The sequence below is a fragment of the Dryobates pubescens genome, chromosome 1 (genome assembly GCF_014839835.1).
Source record: "Dryobates pubescens isolate bDryPub1 chromosome 1, bDryPub1.pri, whole genome shotgun sequence".
Classification (NCBI taxonomy): domain Eukaryota; kingdom Metazoa; phylum Chordata; class Aves; order Piciformes; family Picidae; genus Dryobates; species Dryobates pubescens.
Genome location: NC_071612.1, coordinates 16,872,681 through 16,890,194, shown reverse-complemented (window position 1 = coordinate 16,890,194; position 17,514 = coordinate 16,872,681). Strand labels below are relative to the sequence as shown.

Genomic DNA, 17,514 nt, shown 5'->3' with positions numbered 1-17,514 from the left:
CTAGGCTATTTTGGATGTCCTCTGTGACTTTGGTAGCCTGAACATTGTAGTGCCATTACATTGCACCGACTGTAGATACTACACTTGTGCTTTGTACGCAGAAGACACACTTGATCCAGCTGGACTTGAAAGTGTTAAGTGCAAATGCTAAGTTCAGACAAAAGCAGCATTGTTCTGTTGTACCTGCATTAAAATCCAGAAGTGACATTGAAACGATTTAGCATTACATTCCTACTCTATCACAAGCACCACATGTGCCATACTTCTGCTTTATTCAGTGCCTATGGGAATGGATTTTCTCTTCAAAATGTGGGAGAATCAAGGCAGCAAAACCCAGCTGGTTTTATAAAAGAAGGCTGGGAAAACAACTTTCTAAGTTCTTTCCGTATGGCATGACCTGAACCAATGTTAGTCTCACTACTCAAACAGCGAAGCCCCTATCAAGTGATCAGCAAATTCACCTTTGAAAAGTGAGCTCTCCTACATACAGGAGGTGTTTAATGAGCTTAACAGTAGGCAATAGGGAAGGTTTATAGACACTTGAAAACAATAATTGATAAAATCAGGAACCACCTAAAAGTGTGCCACTGTTAAAGATTTGCATAAAGATTTTGAGCAATCACAAAGGAGCATGTTACTAGTTAGAAACATTTTTTAGCACTCTATACAACCCTCATTCAGTGCTATGGAGACACGTGGTCAAGAAAAACATCTGTAGATAGGATTTTTCCTAGTGTAAGATAAGCCTCAAAAATCAGCACCTAAAGCAGTAGCAGTCTGAGCCCCTGAATACTGCTTCAAAGCTGCAGTCATTTAGAGGCAGCGTCCAAGTTCTAAACAATTCAGCAATGAGATGCTAAAAGCTGCCAAGATTTAAAAAGTTCCCAAATAAAACCATTAAACCAAATGCAGGATATATTCTTCTCCCCCTTGTACATATTTGAGGATGTTTCTTTACATAGAATACATACATAGAATAAACCAGGTTGGAAGAGACCTTCAAGATCATCGCGTCCAACCCATCAACCAATCCAACACCGCCCAAGCAACTAACCCACGGCACCAAGCACCCCGTCAAGTCTTCTCCTAAAAACCTCCAGTGATGGCGACTCCACCACCTCCCCAGGCAGCCCATTCCAATGGGCAATCACTCTTTCTGTATAGAACTTTTTTCTAACATCCAGCCTGAACCTCCCCTGGCGCAGCCTGAGACTGTGTCCTCTTGTTCTGGTACTGCTTGCCTGGGAGAAGAGACCAACATCCGTCTGTCTACAACCTCCCTTCAGGTAGTTGTAGAGAGTAATAAGGTCACCCCTGAGTCTCCTCTTCTCCAGGCTAAGCAACCCCAGCTCCCTCAGCCTCTCCTCGTAGGGCTTATGTTCCAAACCCCTCACCAACTTTGTTGCTCTTCTCTAGACTCGTTCCAGCAAGTCAACATCCTTCCTAAAACACTCCTTCTTTAAAACACTCTGAGAGGAACTAGAACCTTTCTGCAATATTCTACTATTTTGAAGCATCTATAAATAATTAACATTTGTTATATCACATTACTGGATGTTGTATCAATGGGTATCAGCAAACAAAAGCAGGTCTAGCACTAAGTTAGAGAGACTACTTACCTCTTTATAGGAGAGCCACTCATATGGCTGGTTTGGTTTTCTAAAACCTAGACATGGACCATTGTCTAAAAAAGATATTAAAAAAATTACTCAAAATGTAATCCCAGACTCCTCCATCTACACTCTCAGTGTTAAGCCTCAGAAAAACTTTTCAAAAGACATAGCTGGAGAAGGTGACAGATGTTCAGGCTAAAGAACAGCACTGATTTCAGTAACAGCTCTGCTTCACAAGAGGTCAGTTAGTTTTCCCTTCAAGAAAGCTCACTCTCAATACATTTTATCATATTACTCAGCAGATATCCCCTAATTCCAACTGTTTCCAGAGCCCAGGCCTTTAGTTCTTCACATTGGAAAAACTTCTAGACTTACTTGATACTTGCACACCCCTTTGGAAGAGATCATAAATTGTTCTCACATCATCGTAGTAGTAAACCAACGGGTCATCACTGTTAAGAAGAGCGGATCTTCGAGCACGCTCACCACCCTAAGAAAACCAGTTAAAGGTTAAATACACTTGTTAGTTATAAATGAACAGGAATTTCCACAAGGAATAACACCTCCTCTGTTAAGCTTTGTTATGAGCCTTGGCAAATTCTGCCAGAGACAACTTCAGTTGTTTTCACCCTCGGGGCAGAGATCTGCAAGGTTTCCCAGGACACTGTCTGAAGAGTCAGACTGCTCCCTGCATTACCAAAATCTGTGAGGCAAAATCATATTCCTCAGCTACCAACGATAGCACAGAACAAACAGGAACAACAAAATGCCCTTTGAAACTCCTTACTAGACACAGGGTTTTTCCTGAATGTTTTACTCTGTTGGAGCATACAGCATAATTAATTCAACCAAGCTTTCTAAAGCTCTTTGATTTAGAGCCTCAGAGCTCCCTAGATACAATATGAATGCTGAGATTCTAATCTGCTTCTACAACTACAAAACCTAATCATACTCCATACTGTGCTTTCAAAACCCAAATGATTAAGGGTGGCCAACACCACCCTGACTGCTCTCATAAGTAAAACACTCTGTACCAGATAAAAATTGAGTCCTTTAATCCAGGTTAAAGTTCCATCTTACAAAAAATTTCCTCTTGATCTAGTTAGGAGGACCATACTATCTTGTGGATTAAAATCACCATTTGGTGGCAAATTAGCATTTTATAGGCTACAATTTGCTCAAAGTTTCACAAAGTGTAGTTATGCAAGTACTATTGGGACATATTAGTCCTGCTAGAATGACAGACACCTACAAGCACATGCCTATCTGGTTCAACGAGAGGATCTTGGGTAAACACTAAATTCCTCCCCCGGTGGCTGCAGTCAACTCTTGGCCCATTCAAAGTCAAATTCTGGACTAGCTCTGTGCCCAAATTGTGCTACTGCCCACAATGACAAAGATTATTCATATGGAATCATCGGCTTTTTCCAACCACTGGTTTATTTTCCTGTTTTGAAAGTACCCTGGAAGGCCAGAGAACATCTGCTCATGTATAAGCTACATAAGGAGATTTATCTGCTGAAGATGTCTGTGTCCACAGAAAAACACTAGCACATCAAAGACAAAAATATTTTAGCACTAGAACAAGTCTAACTTGTTTTAGCAAAGTGCTCTGCGTAATGCAGTGCTTGCCACTCCTTTGACAGACCTACACTGTGAACGTGACCCAGAACAAGTTAATGACTGGTTTGCCTCTAAAAATTCATAACATTAGAAATTCAAGAGCATACTTTACTCAGACCAACATCTACCATAGAAGAAATAAACAGATCACTAGTACATGTCTCTGTCTGGAAGGAAAACCAAAACTGCTTGCTTTATTGCACTGGTTTCACAGATCCTGGATAACCAACATCAGCTTCTCTTTTCCTGATTTGTCACCTCTGGAGCTCACCTGAGGAAGATTAGAATGTAGTTTGTAACCACATTCATTGGTAACGTCAACAAGTACAATGTATCAAGACCATGCTTGGTGTGCTACAGTGTTCATTTCAGGTGAAACAATATCCTCAGGTACAATCAAGAAGTATTTGTTTTCTCCTAGTCTGAACTACTACTGTTTTGTTTACACACCCTATTACTCAGCACCACAAAAGCAGGTTTTGGTCAGTGCCTCAGGGCCAGCAAACTTGGAGAAAATTTAATAGCCAGCACACTGTTTTGACACAAGATTTGGTACACTGTCTTGCTGAGAAACAGAAGCTGTAACAGACTACTATTGAGAAGACTCCATCCAGGCTAACGATTTTTGAGTGAAGGGAAGCATATCCAATTTAGGATTGTGCTTACTTTTTTCTTCTTCATGAAGTGAAATTAACTGACTTTTCAACAGCTCTCGAGTAAGAGTTCTGCTTAAAAAAGACTCTCAGCACCTTGTGTGAAGGCCATCAGAGTTCACTATTTTCTTCAGAGATGCAGTGAAATACACCTAGATATGCTAAGATCTTACCTCATGCTCTCAGTCTGAATTAATCTACTAGGTGAGATTATGGTATTGGATGACATTTTGCTTGAGTATCAAGAACTCTGTCTTAAGAGCCTGTCCAAAGGGTCCTCATCCAGAATTTGTGCAGTATCAGGTAAAGTTCTGTTCCATGCTGTGTCTTCTAAAAATCAATGATCATTGCAACCAAAGATCTGAATGTCAGGACTGGGATGTTTGGCTGATTTCACACAAGTTATCTGGATCTGTGAACTAACAGAGCTGACTGGTACAAAGGTAAGCGCTCAAAGGGGTTGTCAGCATTACCAAAGCATTAAGGAGCTAAGCAGTAAAACCTTATTAAGTCGAGAACAGCCTCTGGCTACTCGTGAAATGCATCCCCTGCAGCACTTCAGGGAGCTGCAGGAAATTGACCCATTACACAGCAAGTGCTGGGCATTAAGTAAAGCTTTGGTGCTAGTTTAGAACAGCAACAGCTGAGGGAAATAGACTTATTCTACACAGGAATGCATTACTCTGCATGTTTGGTTATATAAGATAGCTGCTCTCATTTGAGCCATGGGCATGCTTCTTCTTGACACACGCTCTTTAGGATAAGCAGTAATGTCAAAACACACTGTTGGCTCCACCATGCCTCAAAGACAAGAGACCAAATTCTGGCTTTCCTAAGAAAGAAAGCATACTGGCAAGTGGTATGCTGGTGATCAACATCACGTTCTGAGCAGGAAGAAGTATAAATATTCTGAGTTGGCCACACATTTTTGCAATTTTCATTATAATCTCTAGGTAAGCACACAACAGGTAAAACTGATCGCCTGATAGGGAGGCAATCGTGACTATAAGGTAAGCTAAAGTTCTTTTCACGTATCAGGAGAATGTAAGTAGGTTTAGAAGTGTTCATGAGTTGAATACCTCTCTCCATATTTTAATGTCTGGAGAGGAAAAATAGCCAGAGTCACAAATCCAAATTCTTACTACTAAAAAATGTAGCCATGCCAGTTTATTTACATCCTATCCTTGACATGACTTAGTAGGGCCTGAGCCAAATAGAAGCATTTAGGTTTCTAAAGCAAGATTTCATATATTTGACAGCCATACACCTGCACTCAAATCAACAACCAAACTTGTTCAGCTATTGGTCACCAATGACTAGAGCAACCTAAAAGTGGACAGATTCAGATGTACAACTACAGACATTAAGGGTGCACAAGCTTTGCACAATACAGGACTAAAGACCCTATTTCTACCATTACTGTGGCACTGAAATGCTTAACAATATAGTGCATGATTCAGGACCACATAAGTCTTAGCAATGCAGTCTCAAACAGGCTTTATTTAGAATCACTCACTAATCATCTCCTCTCTTACAGACAAGAGATTCAAGTGGATTTGGAAAGATATTCAGCTATACCTCCGAGAAGTTCCCCTGAAAAGATCAGGTAGGGAGTTTTGAGAGCATGGGGTATCATTCAGTCAAATGCAGCTGTAGTATGCATACTCTAAAGGTCATGGGTACATATTTAGAGCAGATGCCACAATGAAAAAAATCTGCTACTTCCAGTAAGTCTTTGTACTGCTACTCAACCTAGTGTGCAATCTTTATGATTACTTGGTGATCATTAAAAGGGGTCACTGGGTGCTGGCCTACCAAATCAAAGCTTTACAGAGATGGGAAGTGACCTAAAACAGCAGAAAACAGGACTTTTTCTCCCATAAAGTTATGAAGATTTATTATCAGAACATGCAGAAACCCTGCTGTAGTCACTGACTTAATTTAACTTTGTTAGAGGCCAAGGTAAAAGTCACAAGTTGGAATTGAAAAGAAGCTTACAGCTCAAAATTGCTATCACTGGTGAACAGGTGTAAATTAGATATTAAAACAGCAAAGAGAAATTGCCTTCTGCCATGTCTGTCTTAAAGCACATTGCTTACTCTCTAGACCTTTTAATATTGTATTGCTTAGCCAGAACAAAAGAGTATTATGATATAATTTGAAAGCAGAATTTATTTTTCTTCTGTGGAAGTGACAACCCATCTTAACAAATGTATAAGAATAGAGTAAGTGAAGCCAAATTCTAAGCAAAAATGTAGTGAGAAACAATCTTAAGCACTGTATTGTACACTTGTTACAGTTATAAAAATACCAACAGAAATTCGAAACTTGCTTCAAAACACATTCTCCTTAGACTACAGATTACAACATTAAGGACTGCATTTGAACAGTCAAACAAAACTGGACAGATCTTGCTCATTTCAATATGTTTTCAATCTGAGCTCTCTTTACCCAGATATTATAACAAGCTCAGTTTTTCATTCAATCAGCTGTTCAGTCTTCCATACACTAAAATGTATTTTCTGAAGAGGCAAAATAATGCAGTTATACCTGCCTTGATGATCATCAGTACAATATGGACCAATGATGCATTAAGCAGTTCAGTAAGTCTCATAATACCAATGATTCCCATCACAGAATCCAGTGGTGACAAGCAATTTAGCTTGAAGAGCAGTAAACTGAGACAGCTGTCAAGAGGCCCAAGCAAATAAACATTTGTCACTAATTTTATGGCCAGTTAAGAGCCACTGGTTCAGTATGTTTCAATGTAATGCCCTCCAAATCTGGAAGTCTGTACTGACCAGTGAGGCTCTCCACAGCTGGAAAGCTTTTACTGCTAGTCTATTCTAGCCACTAAAACATACTGCTCTATAAGACTATTCCATCCATATTTGACTTCACTATTAAAAAAGCACCACTTAACAGCAACTGTCTCTGAAAAAAACAAACATAAGACATAAGCTATGATAGCCTACACAGAGTTTAGAAGGTGGTTGCTTTCGTTTCAACTTATTCTGTGGTTGGGATCCCTTGGCAGGACTAACAGATCTTTCCTCAGATCGTCTGAGGACAATTAGTACCCTCTCCATGTACCCAATATAAAGTCTCATCTGTCAGGTATTATAAACTAAATATTGTAACAGAAAAGTATTAGACTAAACAGGATACACCAGCACAAATTCTGACCCCAAGGTCTAATTTAACACAGCCAGGAACTGAAAACTACTGTGCCAACTCTAGCATGAACAATTTTCCTACCACCAGCCAGATCAGAAACTGTTCTCAACACTAAGTCTTTTTCTCCTATCCTAGTTACTACCACTGTGACTTCAACCATCAAACTGGTTTCCAAATTCAGAAAGCTGATAAACTGAGTTCAAGCCATAGCTCAGAAAAAACAAACTAAAACCAAACCAAACACACACATCAAGCCCTGAAATGTATTCCACTCCACTAAAAGTTTAGAAACACCCTTATGTAAATCGGTGTTTGGTCTCACTTAGGCTTCAAAATTCAGCATCATGAACTGGCACTTACCTCTATTTCCACAGACTGCATTCCTAAATCACATGGTGGCTTCAGTGCTTTTGGTCTTGTTGCATACCAGTAGGTCGTGAGAGCTGCAAAAGCGCCGAAGCCCATCAGCGTGTTTGTTGGGAGGGTGCGCACATACTGCCTGACATCCCCAAGCTCCGGCATGCGTAGGTGTCTGAACAACTCATGTGCTTGCATTGCAATTCAGTGCAGTTGTCCCAGTGCTGGAATCTGTTGATATGAAAGGTTACATACAAAGATTTGAAATCCACTTTCCATTCACTGTTGTCCTGGGAGAGCAATGTATGCTCTGCCCTACCAGCTTCCCACTATCAAGATAACTTGACCTGCCACTAGGCAGGCAATACCCTTAGACTTCTGCACTGCAATTTGAGCAAGCAGCTACTGGTTCACACTGCAGAAAGAGGTGGGACTGACAGGATAGGATGTGATTTCTTCAGATCTTTAATATTATTTTTAAACAGACAGTGCATTTAAAAAAAAAAAGGCAAGTTTACTTAAGGACAGCATTTCACAACTGAAAAATAGTTGTCTGTAGAGTAGCTGTATTATAAGACTGTTTAAACAGCAAGTGTAAAACAGGGAAGTCAGAGAGGGAGGCCTGGGCTGCAAGATGTAAACTTGCTTCCATTAAGCATCCTAATCCTATGGTAACATAGCAGGATTTTTCAGCTAAATCCAGTAAAACAAACTCTCTGTCTTCTACTCTCCCTTCCACCATGCACAGAAAGCTCAGTACAGCAAACTGCCTTCAAAGCTGATATCCTCCACAGCTCCTCCATGCTAGCAAGCTTCCTATTTTCCCCACAATTTACATCTGGCCATGAGGCAGATGAAAGCAGAATCCAAGGGGGCCTAAGGCCGCAGCACACAGCAGTATAATCAAGTACAGGAAGCACATTTTATTTGTCACGTTCACACAGAAGGAAGAGTCAAACGAGGCTGCTCCCTGCTAGTGCTTGCTGACATGGATATTCCATAGCAAGAACCAGCCATGGAAAAAAGGAGAGCAGTCAGCTCAGCTGGTGCTCTCCTCTACAGCCAAGGTCTCCCAGGACGCCTGTCACATGCCAAACCCACCAGCTCCTGCCCAGTAGGTGAGGGGTAAGCAGCAGGCAGCCAGCCTGCCTGGGGCCAATGGCAGCTTGCACCCCTCTCACCCCACCAATGGGGCCTGCCTGCCCAGCTGGCAGAGGCACCCACAGGCACCTGTCATCCACTCAGCTGCCCAGCCAGGGGCTGGCCACAGCCAGTCTCAGTGGTGAAGGGGAGGAGTGACACTTTCCTGCTTGCTTGAAGTGCCAAGCATTTATTCCGATCACTTAGGTCCAGCCATTTCCTATAGACAATAAAATTAAACAAAAGACCTAAAGAATGTCCAAGTGTATTTAAATAACTGGAACATAACTGCATAACAATGCTCTGCTGCAGGACAGCAGCATAAGATACACTGAAATCTAACCAGACAGACTTATATGCTTGTTTTAAAACCAGCTGTAACAGGCTAAGATTTCCTATTTTTCCATGAAAATTCCTAGCTTGCAGTCTGCCCTTCAAGTCTTTTCTGCTGCAATCAGTTATTCAACCAGGCTACAGAAGAGTCATCTAGTTCACAAAATGCCTAACCATTATTTGGACAAAGATTTACTAAAGAGCAAAAAAGCCATAAAATTAGTTCAAAGGGCCTATGGTTTCACAATGTTAGCAGAAGGACAGGCTGGAATAAGGTCATGGATAGGGGCAGTGTCAGGATGGAATCAGGTTCCATCTTTGGAAGGGTCCCAGACCCATGGAGCACAGCCCAGACTGCAGGCACTGCCCTTTCTCCCTCCCCCCTCCCTTTTCTTATATGGCATGGCCTCCGAGTACAGGGCTTCAGTCACCTAGACATGCAGTGCAGGGTCACTAGAAAAATGCTTTTTGGTTGTCTGCAACGTAATACACAGCAAACTATACCTAAAATCCACAATGCATCAGACTGTAGTAATGGAAGGTAGAGAAAAACAATATATTAACAAGGAACCTCTTCATCTTCCCTTAGCACAAAGCAATAAAATAAATACATTACTGACCTGTTAGGATTACTATGCTATTGCATTTCATGCATCAAATCATGCTCATTAGCATTTAAGGCATGAAACTAAGTTTCAAGATATACAGGTGAACAGTAAGAGTAAGAAGTCAATCTAACAAGGAATCATGGCTTACAAGTCAACTGTGTACACAGTTAGGAATCTAGAAGAGGGCACTGTAATGTATTTAAGGGCCAAGAGCAAGCTTAGCTCTTTTCTCCTCAAGCCCCACAATAAGCACCTTTGACTTTTAAAACAGACTTGTTTTCCTCTCTGCTTTAGTCATGATGTGTGCTGCACACACACACTAAGATTTAGGAATGTAATGTAATTAAAGAGTTACTCTTTCAAGAGGCTGTGGTGCCATTACGGCTAACAAGAACTGAAGCAAACGTGATCACTTAATTCACGTCCCATTGTAGTCAAGGAGCTGCTATGATTTCAGCTGAGATGAAAAGAAATGCACACCACTACTCTTCATTTCCTTGGCCAGTTGTTTACAGAGCAGCCTGTAACAGAAAACCTTTCTTGAGCAGTTACACAATGATGTTTTACTGCTTAGCTTTATACTGATGGATCATTTTATTATTACACCTTCTGCCTTGTCAACACAAAACTCAAAAAGTTAGGGCAGTTTTCTGCTAGACTAAGCAATTCTTACATTTGACATTATCTGCTAAGTCATATCAACTCTTGTTCTCTGCATTTAAAGCAGAGACAGATGCAACAGGGAGAACAAATCAGTTCTTTAAATATGCATCCAAATACACTCATCCAAATATACCCCATCAGGAAAGGGGGCTTCAGTGTCTCCCAGACTTCTTTGATTCATCTCAGTATCTACCTGGCTCAAGCACCAATCACATCAGACATCCAGGGTCTTTACAATGACAAAAGCAGTTTAGTACCTAAAACGAGATATAAAGACCTTGCCAATACAGCTAGGATCCATCTTTCAGGTTTTTTTCCCCTCAAGATAGGGCCCAGCTAAGACTGCTTGCTCAGGACAAGACAAAACTCATGCTCTCTTCAAACTCAGGTCCTGCAATTGCATCTCATCCAGACAGGCTCTGGACTACAAGAAATGGACTCAGGAACAGTTTCACTGAAAGTCTGAACGCAGAAAACAACTGGGAGTCGAAGGTAGAAGATGCTGGGTAAGAGAAGTTACCAGTCTGCGATACTCATGTTGCTACATGTAGTAAACAAACTTGAAGCAGAATGGACAACATTTGAGGTTAAAAGCACTTTTCCCCTCAATGTAACCAGTAGACCTTCCTTCATTTTTGGATTTCAAAACAACATCAGAAAGATATGGGAAACCAGTCTTAATAACAAGGCAAAACTGCTTCAGAGATAACTACCTGTCCTGGCCACCTCCACAGAAACAGCAGTTCCCAGAAATCCTGTCCCTAAAAGCATCCCTCTGAACTCATCGTACCAATTCTGTTAAGGAGTTCTGTGTGGCTCAGACAAAGACAGCTCTCTGTTCATGCACACACCCCACGGCACCCAAGACCCATTCTTTACAGCAGAGCCAGTATCTCAAGGCAACAGCCCAAGTTGGCAGGACTCCGCCGTTCTTTGCTGCTCCTACTCTTGGTGTACAATGGGCTATTTACAGCCGGCAGCAGCCTGCCTATTGTCTATCCATAGCCAGACATCATTTGAGTGCAACGGAAGAGAACAGGAGAGCAGCCGTGAGCTTCTGTACTGCTAAGAAAACAACCCCAAGAACCACTTGGCTTCTCTTCCTCTCTATCCTAATATTTAGATGAGCAGCGTGCTAGCACTGCAGTGGCCTGCCATAAAGGCAGGTCCACCACGTGGTGTAAAAAGAAGCTGTTATTTCTACAGCTTCTTGCAGGCAGGAGAAAGCTAGAAGACAAGTTACCACTTTCCGTTATGAGCTATATGTCACTAAGATGTTTTCACTACCATGTGCTGGAACAGGGGATCAGGCACCTATGTACCTTTGGGTTATCCTGACAGCCATTTGCCACTGTTTTCTTACCATTACAGGTTACACTGCACAGCTCCCACGGAGCTCTGTCATACTTAAGCTGCTCTTTCAAAGGGTGAAAGGAGAAAGCACAGAATTATGTTCTAGCTCCCACATCAAGTACAAAAGAGAGAGAGCAACAAATAGCTTTGGCCATAAACAAAATAAACCCTTTTGTCTGAAGAAAATGCATAATCCTAGTCTCAGAATGCATTTCAAATCATCTCAAATTTGAGTTAGTCCAACCTGTCCCAGATACATGATCCCACAACCCTCTTTGTGCTGGCCAAGCAGTCATCTAGTTGCACAGTCACACTAGCAAGGTGATCTGGAAAATGCCATTTTCTTGGGTTAGTTCTGAAGGTAGTTCTCAATTAGATCAATTCTTGTCTGGATTATCAAACAGCTGTTATCTTCCAGACTGAAACAGGACAGCACAACTGGGTTAAGAGATGGACTGTTGTAATACTACACTTTGAACATGCAACTCCAAACACTGCATATAAGTCTTCCCAGGATTTTATCTCTCTATCACAGTCATGGCAGTAACTTGACTGAGGTCTTGCAACCAACTGTGACAGAGCCAAACTGTAACCAGAAGAAAACCACAACCACCCTTAAGATAAAGAACCTAAGAATCCTCAGTTTAAGCCTTGTATAACACAAATATATCAAAGGTGACAAGACAGTCTCTTTAGCTATAAAGGACTTTCCTGAACAAACCAAGTACTGTTGAACTGTCAAATCCTCTACTCTACCCTCTTCCTGCCTCCCCTTCCCCAATTCAAAAATAAAAATCTCATCATGCAGAGGGTTGTCTAGGTTGTCCGGTCAGGCTTCAGAGCTATAAACCCTCCTTTTAAACAGTAACTGACAAATCCACTCTTCAGCAACAGTAAAGAGGGAGAATCTAAAAAGGTCATAGTAAGGAACACATCCCATGCACAGAGAAGAACCAGCAGGTCTCTAATATTCACTACCCCACCTCCAGCCCCCTTTCAGCCATCCAGTCCTGCTCTAGGCAGCCACAGGGCATCAGTTTTTCAAGCTGCCTCTGCTGGTTTCATTCTTGCATTTAGGACAAAGCAGGACTGGGGAAAAGCAGCCTACAAGAAGGATTCAGCTCCAGCAGTTGAGCCATAGTGATTTACTTCATAAGCTGCCACTGCAGCTGCAATGAAAGTCACAGCCTTGTCCTCAGACCTTTGGCGGCAATCTCCTGCAATCAAATAGAACACCACCTGGATTCTTGCCTCTTAATGAGTCCAACAAGTAATATGAGTGCACACCAATGAGGTCACTGGAGTTTATTCAAGTTTAGGAGCTGAACCACATGACAAGGACCTGCTCAGTGCTTTTTGTACAACTACAGTCCTCCAGCAGCTCTTGGCAACTCTGTATATTAAGGAAAAGCCCGTACTTTCTGCTAAAGCCTTTGAGACATTGATTATTTAAGCTTTCTTTGATCCGTGCCTACGCGAACAAAACAGTTTCTCATCTTCAAACACCCCAGAGGATGCTACAAATGGATAATAACTTAGACTGTAAAATATCTATTAGAACTGCATCCCTACATCAAATTTGCAAGCACAGTATGACACTACTCTGTAAACTTAATCTCAACTCAGATATAGTTTAGATGAAAATCACTTTACAGAAGCAAATTGCTACAAATCAGCAGCTTTCTTGTGGCATTGACAGCTTAATTAGATCATACCAACTTATTCATTGTACTCCTCCCAGGAAAAGACTTAGAAAGTCCAGTATGCAACATCAAGTTAATGCATGCTTCAAGTGTCCAGTTCAGACTCTGCAAGAATGAGTTTCTTACTCATACTTCTGTCACCTGAAGTCTAGCAGAAGGCAACCTGGGTCAGGATCACTAAACCACATTGCATCACACTAGTTCAAAAGGGTGTTTTAAAAATACATCACCCCTAACACTGGGCAGATGAGCAAATGCCTATGAGAAGTAACTGGTTCACCAAGTAACTTCCTAAGACCAGCATCACAAGAAAGAGTATGACAAATCAAGCAACCTCTTCACCTCACATATTAAGGTGCACCAGTATTTCCTCCAAGTCAGTGATAGTATTTCCTTCTAGTCTTCCTAGGAAACTAATTCATCCTCACTGGGCTGTTAATGCAGACCAAGTGCAGAGGCCAAGTTTTCAAAACAGGGCACATGCAGCTTCAAACTAAAAAGTTTGAGTTGTGGGTTTAAGAATAATAACTCATACAAAAAAAGCCAGAAGTAAATTTCTGCAATCGGGACACCATGCACTTCCACCATAGGCTTTAAACAGTCCAACCACAAAAACCCCCACATTTTTCTTCTAAACCTCTACAAAACTGTGCAGGCTGTTTTCAGTCAGTTTTGGACAAGATACCAGTATTAGTAAGATTCAAATCCTAAAAAAAAAAAAAAAAAAAAGCATTTTACTATAATTTTACTCTCTGTAGATGAATAACTCCCAATATGAAAGGCAGGAAGAGTAGCAGCCCTATGTTACCAAACGTTCTTGTTCCAGGAGTCAGGCAGGATCTGCAGAAACGCAAGGCCCTCATTTGCAGCCAAGTTTGAACCTACCACCTATAAAGTGCTGTACAGCAGTGCTTCCATGAACCAATGCACAGACCATCTCCCCTCTTATTTGTGAGGAATTTTGGGGACTTACCACTAGCTATATTTAATGTAATAAAATATTTAATATATCTGAACTTGTAATTTAGCACAGCAGGGAAGCAGGATATGGAAGGCAGTCTATTCACAAGTCTGTTCAGAAGTCAAATTTATCAAGTAATGCATCTCCTTGGGACAGAGCCTCTCTCTCCATCTCTGCTACACATGAAAAACACTTGTGCCATTTGCTTTGAGTCTACCCATTTCAATCAACTGCATTACCAAGACTCAGAAAAATAAAACAAAACACCTACTGCTACCTTCTATTGCTCACACTAGTAATTGCATTGTTTTCTTGAAAGGAAAGAGAAGAAAGTTTAATCTTCCCCACTGGAGATAACACACTGTCCCCCATGACACACATCCAGGATAGAAGGTATAACCCATCTCTATCTCCTCAAAATATCCCATGTGGTTTTTTATTTCTAGCAGAACAATGAGATGGGAGAATTGGCTACAAAGACTACTCCAGAAGCAGGAGTCACTTACCCAGAGAACTATTTCAAAGTTGTGTTTCCTTCCATTCTTAATTACTGTCTTTGTTTTTCCATTAATACAAACCTTATACTTGCCCTTGAAGCAAAAGGCTACTCAGGGGTTTCCTTCTCAAGAACTGAAGACTTACTTCCAACCTCATGTTGGCTGATTTGTAGTTGTAAACAAGCATCTATCAAATTTAGAAACTGCTTTCATTATAATTATGCAGTCCTCAGAACAGGCTAAAGCCATTTGTTCAAGACCTTGAAGTGAGTACATTACACACAAGAGCTACTTGTAATTACAAGCTTCAGATTTTCCACATTAGCCATCTTCAGACATTTTCACCCTCCAATATAAGCAAGCTAGATATCCTGGGACTTGAAAGAATGAGATAATAACAGTATAGTGCCATGACAACATTAGAATTTTGGGATTTGCATGATTAGTACTGTGATTGTCAGAAAAGGCATTTTATAATAAACTCTGTCTTCTTACACTCAAAATTTCTTGATCCAAGAAACCTTATCAAATGTCTTAAGCTGAGAAATCTCAGCTTCTGAGTTTGAGAGCAGAAAGGTGAATTCAAATTCTCCTGAGCAGGCTCAGGAGACTGCAGGATTCACTGGAAAGTAACATGGATGAAAAAAGAAGTGTTAACATCACATGGAATAGTTCAATGGTCCAGGTGCAGATATACAGAAGCATGGTGTTTTGACAGCAGTTTCTTTGGATGTCACTCTTTTCTATCCCAGGACCTGACCATCACAGCTCAGACTCTAATCCCAGAGGCATATTTAGATGGTTTACTAGATCCAAGAGGGTGTCTATAATACCCCAGACAGCTCACAGACATGCCTTTTAGAAATTCAGAAGGCTTCAAGTGTTGCAATTCCTGTTAAACAGGAACGAGAAATGTATGCATATTAGAACAAAAGCGTCGTGTAACTAGGCTAAATCCCTGCGCAAGTGCTACCGAACAGCAGAGAGCAGGCAGGCCTGCAAAGTCAAAGTCACTCAACCTTCCATTTTAGGCCAGTTTGACTCACGCTACGCTATTTCCACAGGCACTCCCGACTGCCTAAAAATCCAAAAAGCTTCTTCAAGTATACGCTGCATTCACGCTCGTAAGCACAACCTACCTGAAGAGGAGGTGCAGCAATTAAACGCTAACCCCCGGGGGTTAACAGGCAGCGCTGCGCTCCCCAGCCCGCTACCTGCTGCTCGACCGGGCAGCGCAGGGGCTCGCTACTCCGTGAGCCGCGACTGGCCGGGGCAACCGCCCCGCAGCCCGAACCGGGGCAGAGGACAGCGCCAGCGGAACAATGCCCCGGCAGCGCTCAGGGAAGCCAGAGACAGCCGGCTACGCTTTCCTGAAGGCTTTTGTGCCGAGGGCAAGCCAAGCCAGCTCCAGAGGACGCTCATCCCAACACGGGGCGGAAGGGAAAACGCAGCGGCCCCAGATAGGCAGCCGGAGGGGATCGGTAGCGGGACCGCCCCGTCGCCCTTCACGCCGCAGGTGACAGCGGCCGCGCAGGCCGCCCCAGCCTTGCGGCGAAGGGCCGAACGGTGGCGGCTCCAGCAGGCCCGTGAAGAGCCAGCCTGCTTCAACGGCAGTCGGACAAATTGGGGCCGTCGCGTCCCTGACAGCCCCCGGCCCTGCGCCGCCGGCAGCGCTGCCCGCCCCTCAGCGCGGCAGGGCCCGCGGCCTCGTACCCCGACCCTGCGGGGTAGCAGCAGCAGCAGCACCCCCCAAACCCCGCTCACCTCCCGGCAACAACAGCAGTAACAACGAGCACGACTGTACACGACTCCCTCGGCGCCGCCCTATTTAAGCCGAGCACGGCGGGAGCGGCGTGTGCGTCTGCCGAGCCCGCCTCCTCCGTCCATCCGCCCGCCTGCTCGCCCTCCCCCTCGCACCGCTCGCCGGGTGCTAGGGCCTGGCCGCCGTTAGCGCCCGCCTGCCCGCTTCGACTGCCTGCCACTCTGCCCCTGCCCCTTCTCCTGCCCCTACCCCTGCCCGCGGGCCGCGGCCCGGCCCGGCCCCCGCCTGGCGGCCTCCCGCGGCCTCTCCGCTGCCGCCCGGGGCATCACGGTAATTCATACAAAAGCTCAGTGCGAGCACTGAAAATACGGAACGCGCGGGTAGGAATTAGAGGGGAAAGGCGGGGAAGTGAGATGAGCGGTGTGCGGCGTTTTACACCTTAGAAATCTGAGGTGACAGCTTGCGGGGGAGGTTTTTCTTACGGCTTTGCAAGAGACCTCTTGCGCCCAGTATAAACAGGCGGAAAGGATGTGTGGTTTAGTATGAAAGCACTGGAAGAGGACAATGACCTTGCTGCAGCCTGGGGTTTCCTTCGTTCACCGCTGCTGGTCTTTGTGAGGGGTCTGTGGGTTTGAGGTGATTGCTGGTAAAGCAGAGGCAGGCGGGGGCATGTCGGTGACCTCTGACGGTGGTCGACTGGCTCTGAGTTGGCCGCGTGCTTCATCAGTCCCTTCAACCCGTAAATCATCAACCCACGTCTCAAAATCTCACTGGTGCACACTGACACAGCCAGAGTTTTCTTATGTTTCGTGGATAGGCTATTTTAAGTGTTTGTGTGGGTTAAGGCTATACACATTCATATATATGTGTGTGTATGTGTGTATATATATATATGCATATGTATATATACATATCTTTTGTAAAGGCAGCTACCGTTTCATGATGCTTCAGTTTATGCTGGAGTATGCCAGACACAGGACTTCCTGTAAAATAGAGTTTTTAACAAAGGAACAAGCCTGTACTCACTTTTTAGTGCAGAGGAGGGCACTTGTCAAGCTGCTGATAGTTCCC

At 43.2% G+C, this 17,514-nt stretch overlaps 1 protein-coding gene across 1 annotated transcript in view; it reads right to left on the bottom strand.

Moving 5' to 3' along the window:
• The window catches only part of ACSL1 (acyl-CoA synthetase long chain family member 1), a 39,204-nt gene extending 22,677 nt beyond the window's left edge, over positions 1-16,527 (bottom strand). The window contains exons 1-4 of the mRNA XM_054161931.1: positions 16,446-16,527; positions 7,427-7,654; positions 1,989-2,103; positions 1,620-1,684 (exon numbers count right to left, since the gene is read on the bottom strand). Of these exons, the coding sequence (XP_054017906.1) occupies positions 1,620-1,684; positions 1,989-2,103; positions 7,427-7,621 (375 nt within the window). The 5' untranslated portion in view covers positions 7,622-7,654; positions 16,446-16,527. The remainder of the gene's footprint in view (positions 1-1,619; positions 1,685-1,988; positions 2,104-7,426; positions 7,655-16,445) is intronic.
• Between the last annotated feature and the right edge of the window lie 987 nt (positions 16,528-17,514).